Genomic DNA, 19318 nt, shown 5'->3' on the forward strand with positions numbered 1-19318 from the left:
TTGGTCTAACTTTTCACCCCACAGTCAAACATGTTTTGTTGTTTGCTGTCTCAGTTTTTATATGTTAAAAAGGATTTAGATTAGATTTAAATGGCAACCGAAGCCTAAGAATTGGTTGCCAATTTCTCAAAATGCCAATGGCAACCTGGCTTCTTTTAATGTCCAGCCCGCAGTGACTAACTTGTATGACAAACTAAGGAAGCCTGTGTCAACAACCATGTGCTGCTTCAGTCCCCATCACTGGTGGCAGATAAGATTCCCACAAAGTGAATATCAGAAATCATAATTTGCCACATACCATCAGTATGCATCCCGTTGTTGTTTTAATAGCTTGCAGATTACATTACTTGTGTAATCTGCAAGCTATTAAAATAACCACACTTTTGGTATTTTGCTACTGTGGTAAGTCTTTTCATTAATGTTTTGTTACATTAAGGTATGTCTGACTTTTTGAAGGCACTGTAGAAAGGAAATAGGGCCAATAATGAAGTCACCAAATAAATCTGAACAATCACACTCCCAAATGTAGAAAGACTTCAATATTACTGTTTCTTATTTCCTCGTAGAGTTCAGCAGAAAGCTGGGAAGGAGTGACAATCATGAAATGTGAAGTTCTCTGTCGACGTGTGTTACATACATGTATATGTGCTGCGTTGAAGGTCAGTGCTTCATAGATACTTCTTCTTTGCAATATTTGGCTGATCATAAAGGGGCTACCATTTGCAGAGTTGCCGTGCATGCAAAATTCCAGGTCACTACCACTGGGATCCAATAATGCCTTTGGCTAAGCAACAAGATGCAAATACATCTATTCAAATTTGCACCACTCCATATACATCCACGCTTACACAAACACTTGCACACAATCTCATCTCAGTGCACTATGCTGCAGGGTTAAAGTGCAGGGGCGATACTTGGTCCGTCAAAGGATTTGATTACATATGTTGTTGTTTATTTTGTTGTCCAATAAATGCAAATTATCATTGACATTCTCACCAATTGAAATACAAAAATGTGTGTTTACCTTCCCTGTTGCGTAGTTTGGCAGTCCAGTGTCAGGCCCAGATTACTGTCTCACCCAGGCCTTCATAAAGCTAATGGCCGACAGGCAGCATCTTCCTCTGCAAGCTGTCGAGCAGACACAGGTTAGTCAGAGTTAAGAGATCAATGCATTATATGTCCCGCCCAGAACTCCAGATTTCTCCCCTAAGGCACTAAAGACAGAGTTTACATAGTCACCTGGTGTTTAACTGGTAAAATATAGTCGAGATAAGAAGGATGGTACTGTGCGCAGTAAAGACAGATAAACCCTCAATATCACACCAGCACATCCTGTCCAATTTCAGCCTGCCAAGCCACTGGGGCATCCCAAATATCATTCATCCCGTCACTGTCCATCACACTATACATAGAAACGGGGAAATTAGCACAAATGCAGCACTCCCCATCAGTGTGAAGTATGGTGGCAGTAGGGGGATTATTTACGGGCAGCATTACTTTCTGAAGACCTGAGCTCTGAGTCACCAACCGAGCCTGATAATTAATTCCTCACTCCACAGAAATATTATGAAGCTCCATGACAGAATGACAGATGCACATTGTCAACAGGGTGACTGGATTAAGCTATTATGACTGGTTAATTATGTGACAATTATGTTTTTATGTAAATGAATGAAGACTTTAGGTAGCAGTTTATTTGTTTTTGTACCCTACAATGTGTTTGACTATGAAAGGGTGAACACAGGAGATATGAGGTACAATAGTTTGATGTACTGGTGTGTAATCAGTATTTTTTGTTTTTGTCTGCTCTTTGTTTGTCCCAGAGCTCAACTTCCTGTAGATACAAGAGGTGGGGGGGAGATACACTGGGATCTGACAGTAAGAGATAACCTGCCATCAGCGGCCTTCTATTTTTAACTGCAGGTACTAGTAACGCATGACGTGGGGCTCTTGTTATCAATATTTATGGAACAAAGATTAAGACAGAGTAATGATACACATAGCCACGGACTGGATCCATCCTCGCCTAATAGTTGTCATTACGGCGATGGGGAAGGAAAGTGCTGATAGACTAAAAAATGTCAGGCTGGCACTTTACAATTTAGTAATGATTCTAGAGACCAGACACGGCCCAAATGTAATTAGCAGATGTAAACAGGAAAGTATGATGACTGCTGTGTTGAAATGGCTTTAACAATGTTTTTTTGTAGTTGTTTTTTTGTTTTTTTGTTGGTGATTCATTTTGAACAGTTGTCATTTAAGCAGGTGGAGCTGGGATTCATTTGCAGGCTTTCATTGACAGATTGTTGTATTCAATCACTTGAGATCACACCTTAAAGGCGGATTGCTGCTTTGGAAGTAAATTCGTTTTCACAATACACAGAGCAATAACAACTGTTGGTAATGAGCCAACCACTAAAGAGCAAATATTCCTGCCATTATTCGTCCATCATACATCTTCCCTCGCTCTGCTTACAGTACCTAATGAATATCAATATCTATACCAATCTCAGTTTTTCTTTACGGACCACGGAGATCCATAATGCTGTATATTCATTTCCAAATTTATCCCACGGTGAAGCCCTTTGGCAACACATTTTAATAACACTCCATGTGCCAAAATATATTACACTCCAACACTTTAAAGTTCCAAGAGTAAGCTCAAAAGAGGTGAAGTATCTTGGCAGAGCATAGAGCAAAATGCCACGCAGTCATATGCAACCCAGGGGATGAAGTGATTGATCTGTGACCTCGGACTCCGCCATAAGATATTGTGGTGAAGAGTGCGGGGGAGGGCATGGATAGTGAAAAAGGGACAAGCATGAGTCAGTAACAGAGTCTGCGAAAAGCTGTGGGAGCAGAGTAAGTGTTAACAACATCGCAAGTAGGAGCAAGTCAAGTTACCACGTCAGGAGGCACAAAGAACTGGGAGTAGGATGATGGTAGGAGCCCAAAAGGTGATGGGACACATACATCCTGATCGTTTAATCATGTGAAGAGAATGAAGGGAATTGTTCATCCACAGCAGGCTGTCCACGGCAAGCTGATATGTGTTACCTCTCTCTTTACGTCACTCCCTTTTATTAGTAGCCTGTAATGAGTAGCCACCGTGTGAAGGAGTGAGTTCAAGGATAATAAGCGATGTGTGAATCTCAAGTCCAGCACTTGTTGCCTGTATATGGTACATTAAAATGTACATTGGCAAATAATATATTAATCTAATTTTGTCTGATTATGCCATCTTGTGTCTTTGAGACAGAAATGTATTGACACAAACTGCAAAGAAAATAACTTTTTTTTCTTGTGGCCACTGCCTCTACAAGCAAGATGACAGAGTACATGCGTAGTCAGACCAAATTAGAATCAACCCTGTTTGCCAAGAAAAGTATTTTCAATGTGTCAGAACTTTTGTGGTACAATATTGATAAGTGACACTGAAAACAGTAAAAAAATTGCATTTTTCTTTTCCTCTATAGTCATTAAGCCGCATATAAAACGATCAATCAGTGCATTTTTCAGCACATACAGTATATGAGGAAAACAGGATAGTGTCCCCCTCTTTAACCACCTGTGTGCCAGAGCAGTAGGTCTGAAAGGCTTCAAGTTACCTTAATCACTTTGTTGAACACCTTCTTTGTTTTGTCTTGTGAGAGAAGTCCAAGGATGTGTCAGTTTTGTGCTATTATCTGCTTTCAGACGCACGCCTACAGGTTCCAATAACACGCATCCCATGCGGCGTGATTTCCATAAACTATGACAAAAAAGTAATTTTTACCGCAATAATGACACGTTTCTTACAAACACTCTAGAGAAAGTTTGTGATGCTGGAAGAGAGTCAAGCAAATATCACCTATTACTCATGTTACTTAGTACATTTGGGGCTTCACTTGCAAGCACAGCGCTTCGTCACTGCATAACAATCAGATGGCTGAGTGATGGCAGTGCAACTGATGGAATTTTACTGAAAACAGATTTCGTCTTTGAACTTCCAGTTATTCCTGATCGAAAAGTATCATCCCTGGCTTTTAACGCTCTGGTCGCTTCTCTCAGCTTAATCACGCTTCCGGAGGACGTGGATTAACTTTTTTTCTCTTACATCTACCCGGGAAAAGAAGAAAAAAACGCAGTACTTTAACTGAATTTGACAATGTAAGTATTATGTGAGTGTTTGGTCCGGCAACAACAACAAAAAAAGCGCAGGGGGTGCAGCAGCAACAAGTTCCTCAACAACTTGACAGCAGGCACAGTGCCGCTAAAAATGTGATATTGTTTTGTTAAACTGAACTGGCTGTACATCCTCCGTGTTAGAAACATCTAAATGACCAGTTGTGCGTGCGTAACAGGCCTATATGGCCCTTCGCCAAATAGGGAGTTAACAGTCTATAACACAAACACGTGAATATGGATATGTGTCAGAAGTTTGTATGTGTCTATCGTTGTTTCTCGATGCGGATTTAAAGATATGAGGCAGTGAACGAGCGATCAGTCGGGAACTGGTATCCCCATAAACTTGGATTGCCGTCGCTTATTTCAATCACGTAAGACCCCTAATGGCGTTGTCCGGGCGAGGGTGTTACGTATATCTTTACAAGCTTTTCTGACAACCCAGGCTTGTTGATATTTGTCTTAACTGTAGAGCCACCAAGGTGTTGCCTAAGAGAGTTTAAGCACGCCGACATTGCAAAGGGTTATTAGATTCATAAGTCAGCGAAGTGGTGGGCGATCTACTGAGCACAGCAGAAGTTCTCATATGATGACTTCAAACAAGACACATTATCTACCAGCATCTGTTGGAGTGAGTGGATATTAAGACACTTCTATCTCCAGGACAGCGTAGGGGAAAATGGTAAGTAGCAATGGAAACACACAGCATATAAAGGATTATTACCAGTAAATAGTCGCGCTTGCTATTTAGTCTGGCAACGCATTGCTGGAAGGGTTGGACTCAGAGGCTACTTGAGAAACTCAGTATCGAGACCCATGTCTGATGAGGCTGATGTTGACAAAGCTTGTGTGAGAAAATTATTGTGTGGCATTTATTCGGCTCGGGATATGCCGGTACACTGAGAGAGGTAAGGAAATATTACATTGTGTCTGCGCGCAATGTGTGGATGTGATGTAGGCTGGAGATTAGTCTTGGAGGGTTGTGTGTTGGCAGTGCACTCTTAATATTTTATGCATGTAGTATGTTATTTTCTTGCGGTGCCCATGCTTAAAAGAAAGCAACATGTGCCACTTACCTGTGACACCTGCCATAAACATGACATTAAGAACAATCGGGCTCAGTATCAGCGTGGCCATTTGGCGTGAGAGTGGAGCCTTTTTTTTAAGGCATCTGTTCACTCAATTGAACCGGCGTTTGTGATATAGGTGCTGTTATCTGTAAGGAAATGTCCGACCAACATGTGATCAAATATTAACAGGACTGGTTTGGCAAGGGGGGGGGGATACACGTGACAAGACGCGGGGAAGCAGCAGAGTAAAAAAGCAGTTTAAAGTGGGCACTCAAACAAAAGTATATATATTTTTTCGTGGCCCCTCATAGTTACCCTGGCTGTGTTATGCTTTCAGCACGTTGGACAGAGGCACCGGAGTCGTGCATGGACTAAACCGCCGAGTGGACGCCAACTCTCTTTCTCTCTTTCCCCAGCCCCCCTTTGCCAAACCTGGGATTGTTTTTTCAACTTTTGGTAAGCTTATTCTGTGGGAGCCTGTGGTCTGTAAACGGAAAATAAACGGGATTCTAAAAGGAGGAAAAAAAGGATATTTATATATAATTTTAAAAAACAGGAAACAGAAAAAAAGCTTTTGCCACTAAAAGATCCTGTGCTATAGGATATGATTTTTGTAGAGCATTGTGAAAGTTGAAATGTTAGGTCGTCTGGTCTTTTGCACACCACATTCTCGGTACCTATAAGCCCCCCCACACTGCGTTAAACTTTGGGACATGCAAGTCTTGGTCGCGGAGATCTAACCACGCACATAGTGGTTGTCAGCCCTTGTAAAGGTAAGAGCAATCCATTGTTTTCATGTCACTCTTTTGTTCCTTTCGTCTTATCGGGCTTCTTCTGGCTTTTCTCAAATCAACTTCGGCTCTAAAACTACAGCATGCAGTCTTCGTCTTGGCAGTGTGTGAAATGTTGGCATCAGTGACCGAAATAACTCCGAATAGAAATGCGATCCAGGTGACCAATATCTCGTAGAACATTTTCCTTTATACAAGTACAATTTATAGAGGATTGTTGCGTGCACATTCATATGGACTTTGATTCATGTGTAGCGTTTAAATTGGGACTCGGTTTCGTGCTTCAAACAATGCTTTTTCAAGCGTTTTTCTTTTCTCTTTTTTCTTTTTTTGGAGTTTCCGAACACTGGCTGCTGCAACACAATTTGCGTAATCGTTGCGTTGTGCCTAATCATGCTCCCAATATGGGACTTAAGACGCTGCAGTGATCCTCGCCTGCACGAGTACAGATGCTGGTGCATATCATACAAATGTCAAGAAAAACCTCCACCACTTTATCTATCCATCCATCTAGCTATCTGTCTGTCTGTCTATCTATCTCTCCTTCTATCTATTTGTGTGCTTATTCTTTCTTGTTTGGTCTGCTGCATTCATGTTTTGTCTTGATGTCAAACCCTCTGGATTTTGTTATCGACCAAAAATAGCCCTACTCTTTACCCCTCCACCCCCCTCCCTCCATCGCCCCCCCCCCCTCCCGTCATCGCCATCAAATCACTTGTGTTTTTACTACGACCGCTCCACGGTTTCATTCATAAGGTGCTTTTCACTTCACCTGCTACCCTACCCCCCTCTTTTGTCCATACACGGCTCTGTGTCGACCTGTCAAACACTGGCTGCGAATGAATAAAAAAGATGAATCAATTCTTAATAGCTATGACTCGTGTAATTCGCCGGGTTCTGCCAAAGCGAGTCTCCTTTACAGTATACAAATTGTTCCATTATTTCCTGTGTAAAATTACAATAAATATGGGCGTGGTCAGAGTGCATCCACTGACAGATGTTATGGCTGAATGTGATGGAGAGAGATAAGATGGCTTGCAATTGCTCGGGAGGCATCGATTTGTATTTATCTTTCTTTTTTTATTCCAAATTAAGGCACGCGTAAAACCACATCACGTGAGGCTGTTAGATTTAGATGATCATCACACTAAACCGCTCTGGGATTTTATTTATCTGCTCTCCTGGATAATTTGTATCCTAAAAAATCGTCTCGCACCGATGCAGAAGCGGTGGATATTGTCTATTTCCTCCCTCTCCCTCTCCCTATCTCGTCTTCTTTTTTTTCCTCTGGTCAAAGATTTAAGATTTCTGATCCAAGACGAAGCAATTGCATGGCAAAACAACTGCAAGAGAAGAGAAAAGCCCCTACGCCCACTGGCAGTCCTGTTTTAATCACGGCTCTTCTTGCAGTCTGCATTTTAAATAAATAGCCTACTCCAAAACGAATGTAGCATATTCAGTAAATTCCTAATTGTATTCGAATTACGAGACTTCTCCGCTGCGTTTTCGGTAATTGTCACCCACGAATGTAATGCGCGCAGATCGGTTACTGCAAATTATAGCCTATTACTCCTCATTTTATATGACGGTGAAACCAAAATAGATCATATTACTTATTAGGCTGCCCGACATTCATAAAAACACTCCTTTTTAATAAAGGCTGTGTCGCAAAAAAAACAGCAACGTTTCCGGATCATCAATACCACAAACGTTTTTATTGCACAAATAATGATCAATCATGAATTAATCCAACGAAACGATACACATTTTAGTTTATATAACATCAGGGAAATGGTGATGCTTTAAATACATACTTGGCCTTTTATACACAAAAGCCACGAGAGAGTTGGATTATTGTTATTGCAGCAATATTTTTCGGGTGTATTTTGTTTATAAATATAATCTATTTTCTCGCAGAATTACTATTTTCTGGCCATGTAGCAGTATTTTTAATATTGTTATTTTTTTCTACTGAGACGTGGGATTATAGTGTGGGCGTGGGCGTGTTGGGTGGAGGAGGAGGGATGAGCGGAGGCGGGTTAGGAGGGGTCTGTGGGGTGGCACGACACACTTTGTATGTATGAAGGTTTTTTTATAGCACTTTTCTGCAATGTACGTCAGCGGATCAGTCCATAAATGGGGCTGCGTGTGTTTGTGTGCGGGCGTGCGCCTGCGTGCGCTCGCCACTGTGTGCGTGCGTCTCCGCGTGTGTTATCTTTACCGAGAATCTCCCCTCTCTCGCTCCCTCTCTCCGTCTCTCTGTCTCTCTCTCTGCACTCTCAGTTCTGCAGAGTTGGGGTGGGCGTCAATAACAAACCTGATGGTAGGTTTCATTGCAAAAATCAGATGGCATTCTTTCGGTAGGCCTATTTATTTAACGACGAATAAATAAATGCATTTAGCAGAAACAAGGATTAAAAGTAACGTTATACTAGATTGTCTCATAATGTGTTCTTTGCTTTTTCCTAATGTTAATGTTGGCCTTTGTGTGTCGTTTTTTGCGTGGCGATCAATTCGTGCCCTTTGGAAGTTAAAGGGATTTGGTTAAATCTGGTATTCAATATGTTTCAGTGTTCTTTTAATATTATTAATAGCAGTGTCCCTTTAATAAAACTCGTTTTTTTTATTGTGCTTGCCAGACCTTGCCACTACGTTTTCATTCATGAATTGTAACAACTTGTCCATTTATCTGAGCCGATGTCTGATATTAATTATAAATAGGCTATTGATTAATTCTGGCTATAGATGGCGGAAATCTCGACCCACGGCTAGGCGGGCGTCACGATATATTTAGAGCGAAAAAATTAATCATCTTAATCATTATGTAAATGTGGGCTACATCGCCCGCCGCCGCCGTCGCTGCTGCAATGCTTTAGTCACCACCATCATCTTCATCACTAACACTTTCATCCAATTAACAGGCGTGTTTAAACAAGTTATAGCACGAGCCTTTTATTCCGAACCTTTAATTATCAGTTATTCGTCACAGTGGTGTGATTGTTATTTTACAGCGATGGAGCCCACGACAAGTTATTAATACACAGTGGATGGTAGTTTCTCTAACTGTAAAATTCATTTTATATGCCGGACCACTGCGGGACTGCAAGGGTTCATGATGATGATGCGTGTGTGTGTGTGTGTGTGTGTGTGTGTGTGTGTGTGTGTGTGTGTGTGTGTGTGTGTGTGTGTGTGTGTGTGTGTGTGTGTGTGTGTGTGTGTGTGTGTGTGTGTGTGTGTGTGTATGTGTGTGTGTGTGTGTGTGTGTGTGAATGTTCGATCATGCCGGCAAACCATCCAAGTGTGTCTCTCAGCATGTGAACATGCAGCACATCACTGAATCCGAGCAACTTCTTGAAATAATAAAACAAAGGCTTTATATATTTGCATTTTCTGTATGTCAAATGGACTCAAATGAGGTTTGAAATAACTTAAAGGTGGATTATTAGCATGTTAATAAGGGACACATTTATGTTATGTCCATTAAGTACAAATAAGTATCTATTGTTGCATATGGTTAAAGCAATCAGAATGCATATTCAAGCCATTGCTTTAGTTATCTAACAGTCTCATTTGTGTAGCAAAATGCTTTATGAGTTCTTGGAGAGAATACTTTAGCATTTCCAAGTAATTTTGTCTCCTGATAAGTGTGTTTTCATTCAGCAGTGAACCATGCAAAGGTTATTGATGCTGTGGTGGTATTGGATTTGGGAGGTGGAGGGGAGGAAGAGCAGGGAGGGAGGAGGGAGGCATAAGCCAAGAAAAGAGACAGACAGAGACAGAGAGGAGCTTAATAGACTATGGAGTGATCTGCAGTCTGTGCCACTATAGAAATAATGTCTCAGCTGTATGAGGATGTGAGGAGAGGATGTGGAGCTTGGTCCTCTGTGTCTGCCTGATGATTACAATAAAGGTTATTGTCAACACAGGAGGGATGAGAATTAACTCCTCACGGCTGCATGTGATTATTAAAGGGCTGTATGGCTTTACCTGTTTACCAGTCTAGATTTTTCTCCACTGTTCTCCAGCTCACCCTCGCCTCGTTTGACGTCATCCAACCTCATACAAAATGTTTTTCTCAGTTGACGTGTTCACTCCAAAGGGGAATGCAATTTCACTTTGATCAAATACCCTCACCGTCTTCCTTTATCCCCGGTGAAAATGACATTTTACAAAATGTCATTTTGTCCGTGTTACACAGTTCCTCTCTTGCACAAGGAGGAATAATTCTACTTGTTAAGTGAAGCTTTCGGCAGTGCGGACCTGTCAGCATCATGCTGCATTTGGCAAGAGAAGCCTTGAAAGGTTATACAAGTGTGTCGTGTTGTCAGCTCCTGTGGTTGTTTCTTCTTTCTGCTGCACAAACAGGCGAAAGGTTCTGAGTGGGGAAGATGTGAGGGGAGACTGTTTCTGTGAATGTTGGGCCATGAATGGCGTAATTAAAACATAGAAATGTGTATTTTCCCAATGTGACAGATAGTTTCAATGATGTTCCTGCAGAGAAAACTTAAATCGTAAGAGAGCTTCTGCCTCAGCTCCAATGAAATAGTGGTTTAGCAGTTTTCAGAAGACTTCTTGTGGCCTTATACAGACCTTCTGCTGTCAATCTGCAGTTGGACCCTTAATCAGATGAGGCAAAAACATCCCTAACACTGCTCACAATGTATGTTTGCTCCCAACTATTAGACATGTTTTTCACTTCATTCAGAAATGCAGTCCTCTCATGTAAGCCAAAGCACTTCTCTTGATACGCCGGCTTCAGTTGTGTTGTATTAGCAGAAATGAGAGAGACCATGTTGTTGTTTTTGCTCTTCTAATGAGATGCCAAGTGATTTATTTATGAATTACTTGTTTGGAACAGCCCCCTTGTGCAGTGTACACTTTTTTTTATCCTCTTTGGAGTCATGTCGCTCAGTGATTGCTGATGCAACTCTTTGTCATCCAGAGTTTGCCCTCACCTCCTGTGAGCCTTCGGGGAGGGCTATATCTATCTTGGCATGTCCCCGGGTGTGTTGGAGGTGGGAGTGACTCATTAAGCAGGTGTGAGCATCCACTCCCATACTGCTACATGCCAAACAAGAGCTCTCCAGCTCATAAGCTCGTGCAGGGAAGAATCATGATGGCAATATAGCAAACGCATCACAATAAATCTTTACACTGGACCAGGGCCAAGTCACAAGGATAATGAGCTGCTATTTCCCCATTATGCTCACTCTTGTATTCATCAGAGGTGGAGTTTCCAAGCGTTCATCACCCATTGAAAGGTTGTGGCTCCACTGACATTTTTATTTGAGTTCTGCATTACAAAGGGAATTACTTGTTCCCATTTGTTCCAGATGAGTGGAAATAGTGTATCAAGCATTGAAGTTTAATTCTCTGAGCGAGCTCTATGTATACAATTTTAACGTGTTTGTTTAGCCCACATTTGGTAATAATAACCTGTGAAAGCTGGTTACTACACTGCAGAGCACTTGCAGGGGAGTCGTCCATCTGTTATGGAGATGGCTCAGAAAGCAAGGAGAAGCAGAATTGTTTTCAGTAAGTTCACATCTTTGTTAGCCTCCATTGCCATCCACATGTTTTAACACCTCTTACGTTTTACAGCATCACATTTATAAGCCTCCTCTAAGCTGATATTCAGGGATTTATATATAACAGAAATGAATCAGACTTTAGGCATATATTGAGCTTCTTTGGCTATAAACGGATGTAGGCTGCTTAAAATGGATTGGTGGACGTTCACAAGTAGGTTCCTTCTTTTTTAAGCATATATTCTACAGTATATTGCCTCCTCACGGTTCAGGAAATGTTTATTTTTAAATTCTCTGAATATCTAATTTTACACAAATAGGCCATCTGTAAATGGCACACAATGCATCACGACTTTGAGACGCGTTGTTACGCAAAACCTTCAAAAGCACGCCATCTCTCTGGCCTCAGTGAGCGAAATACGGAAGAGGAGAGTCTTCCCGCGTGTTTAATATATTGCCAGAGATTATATTGTGGATGCGAGCTGCATGGTATGCGGACAAACAAAAGCACATAATGCACGCTGAAAGCGCATTAATAGTTCCGCCTCGGGGCTGTTTAAGCAGGAGTTTGGCGGCGACCAGTCAGCCAGCGGCAGGTCACATGTTGCAGCGTCATTGTGTAGTAAAGTTACTGTAGTTGCAAAGAGGCTCCTCATTTCAGCTCCAGAGGTCTCTCATCCCGTGGTGCTGCTGCTGCTGCGGCTTTTCAGCATGCGACAACTTAACTTTCCGACCATCTCCAAAGGAGCCGTGCAGCCATGGGAGTGCATTACCTCATCCATGCAATTTCCACCATCAATAATTTAATCTATTTGCTCCAAAGCTGAAGAGATATCCTGAAGCTTGTCGGGAGAGTACAGAGAGGGAAAAATATCGCTAAAGTAAATTAGCCTACTTAGGGAGTTGTCCAACACATCCCAGATGACACTACTGTCCTGTTGAATGGTCTGTTTTACGACTGGGCAGTAAAAGGTATGTGTTTGTTTTTCGATAAGTTGTTTTAAGCACTTTGGCTTTGTTTGATGCTGCTTGAGAAAAAGACAGAGGTGTGTGTGTGTGTATGTGTGTGTGTGTGTGTGTGTGTGTGTGTGTGTGTGTGTGTGTGTGTGTGTGTGTGTGTGCGTGCGTGCGTGCGTGCGTGCGTGCGTGCGTGTGTGTGTGTGTGTGTGTGTGTGTGTGTGTGTGTGTGTGTGTGTGTGTGTGTGTGTGTGTGTGTGTGTGTGTGTGTTGGGGAGGTGGAGGTAGGAGATAGGGAGGGGTGGGGGGGTCTAAAAGTAGCTCGATCAAGTCCGGTTATCCTGCACAGACAGCGCCGCAGCCCGAGAGGGGATAGGTGTAACCTTATCTTCTCGTTCATTAATAAAAAACGGAGTTATTATGTTGATTGGGTTTCCAGTGGAGAGCACGAGCTCAGCAGATGTAATCTCGAGACGAAGAAAAACAACTGTGGTTTCATTATTGGAGTAGCCTGAGTAAATGTGGCGTGTTATTAGTATATCTCGTAAGAAGCTAAGTGGAAAGAGTCCAGGAGCGCGCCTATGTATGAAATCGGCCACGTTTGAAAATTTGACGGCAACTTTCTGCTCATAAATAACTCAATAAACTCTTTGTTCAGGGTGTTAGTCTGTATTATATTATCAGACCCTGCGCTGTGAACACGCACATAAAAAAAAAACTCCAGACAGTTTTTGTATAGTTGTTTTGGAAGGGGGGGAAAACTTTGATGAACTCATTAAGACTTTATAGGAAACCCGAGACCTGAACGCCCAGCGACGTCGGCCAACATACACGCTTGGATCTATTTCTTGGTGTTGTGTGCTCGCTTTGAATAACTTCAAATTACAAGGCAGAATGATAAAGTTCCATTTATAGAGTGGTGGAAAGCTGGCTCCTTCTTGACAGCTCCGTGTGAACATATCTGGAACATAGCACAACACACTGGCTGGTTATATGATGGTTAAATGGTCAATTAATGGCGTGTTATATATATTATATATATATTATGACAAAATGTCAGAGATGTGACTACATAGCACATAAGAGAGAAGTTTGTTTACTATTATGCACAACATAAGTTGAATACACTGTGATCTATCTATCTATCTATCTCGCATTTCACATGAGGGAGGGAGATACAGATGGGAGGAAGGTGGAGAAATGGAGAAAAAAGAAGGAGCTGTTATTATTACACGGTCTCATACGCCACCCAGTGTACAGAGTGTTGAATTGCAGCGTTGTGAATTTGAGCTACAAGTCTGTTGGTTATTTCAGTGGTTAAGTTTTAAAGTTGGTAATTAAAGGTTTAAGGGAATTGTTCTCGTTATAATTGTCATCCTTAAGTCATCCATTATGTAACTTCAATTAGGATTTTTAACATATTGTGTTGCTGCTGTAGTCCATCTATTGCCCACTGTCACATGCATTGTGGGAGGGAAGCAAAGACTCATTTGGATAGCCCAGATCACTCAGCAGCTATTTGAATGCCGGCTGTCTGTGGCAATGGCCGGGGTTGGCCAGGAGGCCAGGTATAATCCCTTAGTGATGCTCATCTATTACTAAACATGCTCTGAAACTGTGTCAGATTGAAAACAGATCTCAAGGAAGCAAGCTTGCACATGTGTCAGCCATTACTGCAGGCTACTCTAATTGCCTTTTCTTTAAGTGCTGCCTTGTGGCACACAAGGGGTCCTCTCCGATAGAAGTGTTGATATCACGTGCAATGTTTTTCTTCCGAACAATTTGGCATTGTGCACCGTACATGTTGAACATGACAAAACATGTTGCTAGGTAAATAGCTCCAACCCGACACGGTTCTTGAGGAATTGAACAAAGATGAATGCCCACAGGGGAGCCGCGGTAGCGGTGGAGAACAAATGTTGCTATAGGTCATACCTTTCCATTGGAATTGAGTTGGCACATGTTCCCTCTATCGTCACTGCTGTTAGATTGTTGATATTCCTTTATAACAGTTCCTTATATATCATTAAGGCTGTTGATAAAGATGAAGCCATAAAGTGTGCTGACATTTGCAGGGAGACAACATTACTGAATGTGTAATAACACTAGCTATTCTAGTTCTTTCATGCTTTAGAGCAACTTTTCAGCATCTGTCAAAGCAGGCATTTATCACTTTAATCCCCACCTGGCACAAAGAATAAAAGTGAGGGTAAGTTACATATCCACACCATACAGCCGCGCTCTCAAAGCAGATAAACAGGTGGTCATCAAGAGACGTCAAAGCCAACAGTAGACAGAGTCCACACACTCACCTGCTCCTATTGTTCTGGGTGTTTCATGCTCTAGGCGTGTTGTCTTGAATAAAGGCGTGTTTGCAGGCTTTATCTTTCCTCATCTTTACTGATCTACTTTTTAGTTTAGAAGAACTGTCATACTTGGGAAGCTATGACTCTTAATGTATTATGATACACAGCTGAATTAGTTGTATCAATCTACATTTCATTTTGAAAGATACAAGATAAAAGATCTCTTTGTCAGATGCTTTTTAACAATCAAACCAGTCGCTTAGCTGGTCTAGAGGCTTCTCTAAAAAGTACATTTTATTCCAAACATTCCTCAGTATGCGGTTCCTCCCTCGCTTTATTATTCATGCTCATTGTGTTAACTCGCAAGCCGCTTTTTCATTAACTGTGAAATCTAGCAGTGCACATAAAATGTTCCTTCACTAGATGTATAAAACAAGAGCGAACCAATCAGTTGTCAGATTTAGCCTCTAGTAGATATAAGCCAGAGATTCTCCGCCAGTCCCACAGCAATTAAATGATTCATTGCCTTTATCACATTTTAACAGGATGTTGATTGAGAGCATAAGCCATATTGATTGTCCTGATGGAAACAGGAAATCACAGAGATAGAAATAAAATCATTTGTTGTTCCCGGTGTGAGGATACCCGGGGGAACAGCATGCAATTGCACACTGTTGAGTGGCATTACCCCCAGCAACCTCCTCCCCTCCATTCTCTCCCCTATGGAGACCTGGAAAGGACGTCATCTGTGGTTGTTATGCTGCGAAATGACGCTGGCACTCTCTCCACCCCCTGCTACTGCAATATTACCCCTGTGGTCTGTTACGGAAGATGCAGCACTCTTCGTCTGCACCATTTCCAGCATGAAGTTTGACGCCTAACAGTAATCAGCCCTCTGCTTTCATTTCCGTCATGTGGAAGTGGAGCCATTTGAGCGTGATGCTGAGAATAATATCAGCCTAAATGCATCCTACACATAAAGCTCGTGACTGGCCTTGATCCCGTAAACCTACATCATTTTCTTTGCTGGGAAGCCTCACAGACAATTCTTGTTATTTGAACCAAAGCCATAACAATACTGAAGGGTTAATAAGCTTGATATTTAGACTTTTGTTGGCGGTATTTAATGAAATATAGGTAATTATCCCCTTATTCCTGGCTTTGTCCTCATTGTTGTTTTAATTGGTGAGAGGAAAAATACCCCCATCTCCCTGCAAACACATACAAGCCAGCCCCTCCCCATGCCCTCCCGCTAACATACACTCACACACTCTGGAGCTGCACGTCACTGAGCTCAGGGAATGAGTGGCTCATTAAGAAGAAGGATGTGATATTCTGAATCGAGACTGTGAGACTCCCAGCACATCTATTTATAGACGAGATATCTCTATGGCAGTCACAGTGCTGTTGGTTAATTGCAGCCACGGCCCCTGATACCAATTAAGAGTGAAACAAATGCTTTTAAGGTGGGGTTTCTGCTCCTCCCTCACTGTTCACGTCCTCGTGTCCGTCCTGAGTGTGTTTGCGCGCCGTGTTTTCCAGTATCAAGTTGGGACATGCAGAGTGCAGTCAAAGCCTCGGTCAGGCTATTTTTAAATGAGCCCCTGTGGAAAGCAAGATCTAGATTTTCTTTTCATTATGGTTGCTTTTATATCTCGGGCTGTTGGATGTCCACCAATTCATTGATTTGCTGTGAGTATTTCAGCTTCTCAAAGGTAAGGGATTTATATGCTCGAGCAATGTGTGTTCAGTATTTTCGTTACACCTGGCTCCTTGTGGCTCCTTTCCCCCCTCTTAGCAGTGATTTGCTTATCTTGTGAGTTGTTCGAGATCGGTACTTTGCAGTGCAGGGAGGATGAAACATCTTTCTGTCATGCAGTTTCCTCATGACATCCTGTTAGTTCATCCTGCAGTGCTCTCACCGTCCACCTGCAGAAAACAAACAGTGACCCTCAACAAACTCCTGATTCCCTTACGTGACTGTGAGGTTAAGTAACATATCTGTCTTACAGCACACAATTTCTAAAAGGAAAAATAATACTTCAACAGTGGTGTTTGTCATAGCTCACACAAACACAGCTTGTCCCTCTCAATCAGTCAGTAAGTGCTGCCTATGTTGGAAGTTCCCCTGAAGGTTGATAATAATGATTTTGTTACCGGGGTAATGTCATAGTCAGATAATAGAAGATAATGCATGAGCTCTTCAAACAAACAAAACAAACAAACGCATATCCTTATGTAAACACATGCAGAGCCTTTCGGAAATTAGTCCCAGTTTACAATTGACCATCACATGGTAGAAGGCAATCATGCATCCATTATTGGTAAATGTGAGGTTTACTTTATTAAACATTGAAACACCTGCTCTAATAAACATACAGTTTAAGAATATGCTGTTACGATATGTCCTTTTATAAAGTGTAAAAAATGTGGGTCTGAGCTTTCAAAACTGACAGTACAACACATCATCCAGGCAGTGAGGGATGAATGACAGATATAAAACGAGTCCATTATAAAACTACACCTCCTCGCACACTCTAGAAACACACTGCACAGTTTAACACACCAGTTAAAAACAGCTCATAAATAATAACAAGCCTGCAAGAATGTAGTGACATCTATTTGTGTGATCTTATCTTTTGTGTTTAGTAATATATTTGAAGCTCAGCACAGATTGTGTGACTGCCAACAAATACAGATCCAAGCCAGACCTCACATAGGAACAGAGAGATGTTAGTTTGCGAACAATTGGAAAACAGTGACAACACAGCGCTAATATTGGTTTTAATTTTGATTATTCAAAAATACTACTGGTTCTCTTTTTGGCTTTCAAAGAAACGGTAGAGGGTATAAATAAACATGGTGCATTATGGATCAAGAATAAGCTAGCTTCATTGAAAATGCTCTTTGAATAACAGTCTTGTTCTCTCTTCCCCTTCCTCCCCTCTTGTTTCTCTTTCTCACCCCTCCAGTTCAACCAGGTTAGAAGAGTGATGACCATCCTGTTCCTTACTATGGTTATTTCATACTTCAGTTGCATGAGAGCTGCGCCCCTGAGAGACGTCCCGGGCATGCGGGGCCATCGGACGGAGGGCTACTTGGGCGCTGCTGCGACGGCCGTACGAGGCCATGGGACTCCTCAGAGTGATGGGGGGCCGGGCCAGCGTGGGGAACTGCCCTCACTCACAGACACGTTTGAGCAGGTGATAGAGGAGCTGCTGGAAGTGGAGGGAGAGGCGGCAAAGCTGGCACAGGGGCCTGATAAGAGCCAGGGAGGAGGGGGCCCGTCCTCCATGGTCACCACAGAGACCAAGGATGTCGACCTGTACGACTCGCGGGTGATGATCAGCAACCAAGTGCCTTTGGAGCCGCCGTTGCTCTTTCTTCTGGAGGAATACAAAAACTATCTGGATGCCGCTAATATGTCCATGAGGGTGCGGCGACACTCCGATCCCTCACGGCGCGGAGAGCTCAGTGTATGTGACAGTATTAGCCAGTGGGTGACAGCTGTGGATAAAAAGACGGCAATAGACATGTCTGGGCAGACAGTTACCGTCATGGAAAAGGTCCCTGTCCCCAATGGCCAACTGAAGCAATACTTTTATGAGACCAAATGCAACCCCATGGGGTACACAAAGGAGGGATGCAGAGGAATAGACAAGCGGCATTATAATTCCCAATGCAGGACAACCCAGTCCTACGTGCGAGCGCTTACCATGGATAGCAAAAAGAAGATTGGCTGGCGGTTTATAAGGATAGACACTTCATGTGTATGCACATTGACCATTAAAAGAGGGAGATAGTGTATAAAATGTATAGATTTTATTGAAGAGTTTAAAAAAGAGAATAAAGAGAAAATATCTATTTGTATATATACATAACAGGGTAAATTATTCCGTCAAATGAAAATTTTATGGACTGCATGTAAAAAAAGATGAAGTTTATACAGTAAAAGTGATACTACAGTCTATTTATTGAACATATTCATGACCTTGTAAACAATTAAAAAAAATCTGATCAGTCATTTGCGCCCAGTTTAAATTACTATATCACATCCCTCAAGACATTGTGATTTGTTTACGTTGCCAAGAATTAGAAAATGAAGGAAAAAAACAGGCAAGGAATGAGAGAGGACAGTTCCATCTTCAAAAGCTTGCATGCTGCTTCAATTGTGAATTGACACTTACAAAAAAGGATATGATGCTGACCAAAAAACATTTTGTTTACATATTCAGCAGAAAACAATTTTCCTCTCAAGTAATTTATCTGTTTACTGTTCTAAACTTCTCAAGGTAATGTTGGAAATACATACTATGTCAAGGTGCTGTTGTCAAAGCTTTGCTGTTTATTTTTTTATCCCCACCAGAGGAAAAGATATATAAAAAAACTATTATATATATATATTTATATATACATATAAATATATATGTATGTATATATATATAAAATCTATTCATTGACATGTTTCTGGGTTAATATTATTCATTTTGTATGTTGTGAAG

At 41.8% G+C, this 19318-nt stretch overlaps 1 protein-coding gene across 4 annotated transcripts; it reads left to right on the forward strand.

The window, feature by feature from the left end:
* Positions 1-4046: 4046 nt before the first annotated feature.
* bdnf (brain-derived neurotrophic factor) lies at positions 4047-19271 on the forward strand. Of its 4 annotated transcripts, none has more exons than XM_079664091.1 (2): positions 4047-4149; positions 17789-19271. In XM_079664091.1, exon 2 carries the CDS (start codon positions 17810-17812, stop codon positions 18617-18619), a length of 810 nt encoding a protein of 269 aa, XP_079520217.1. In that variant the 5' UTR covers positions 4047-4149; positions 17789-17809; the 3' UTR covers positions 18620-19271. The 4 variants fall into 4 exon arrangements, with proteins under 4 accessions (XP_079520217.1, XP_079520218.1, XP_079520219.1 ...); XM_079664092.1 differs by lacking the exon at positions 4047-4149 and adding an exon at positions 5575-5690; XM_079664093.1 differs by lacking the exon at positions 4047-4149 and adding an exon at positions 5905-6007.
* Positions 19272-19318: the final 47 nt, after the last annotated feature.

Source organism: Notothenia rossii (genome assembly GCF_949606895.1).
Source record: "Notothenia rossii genome assembly, chromosome: 2".
Taxonomy (NCBI): Eukaryota; Metazoa; Chordata; class Actinopteri; order Perciformes; family Nototheniidae; genus Notothenia; species Notothenia rossii.

Coding starts and splice junctions, on each gene's coding strand:
- bdnf (XM_079664091.1), top strand. CDS start 17,810: ATGACCATCCTGTTCCTTACTATGGTTATTTCATACTTCAGTTGCATG.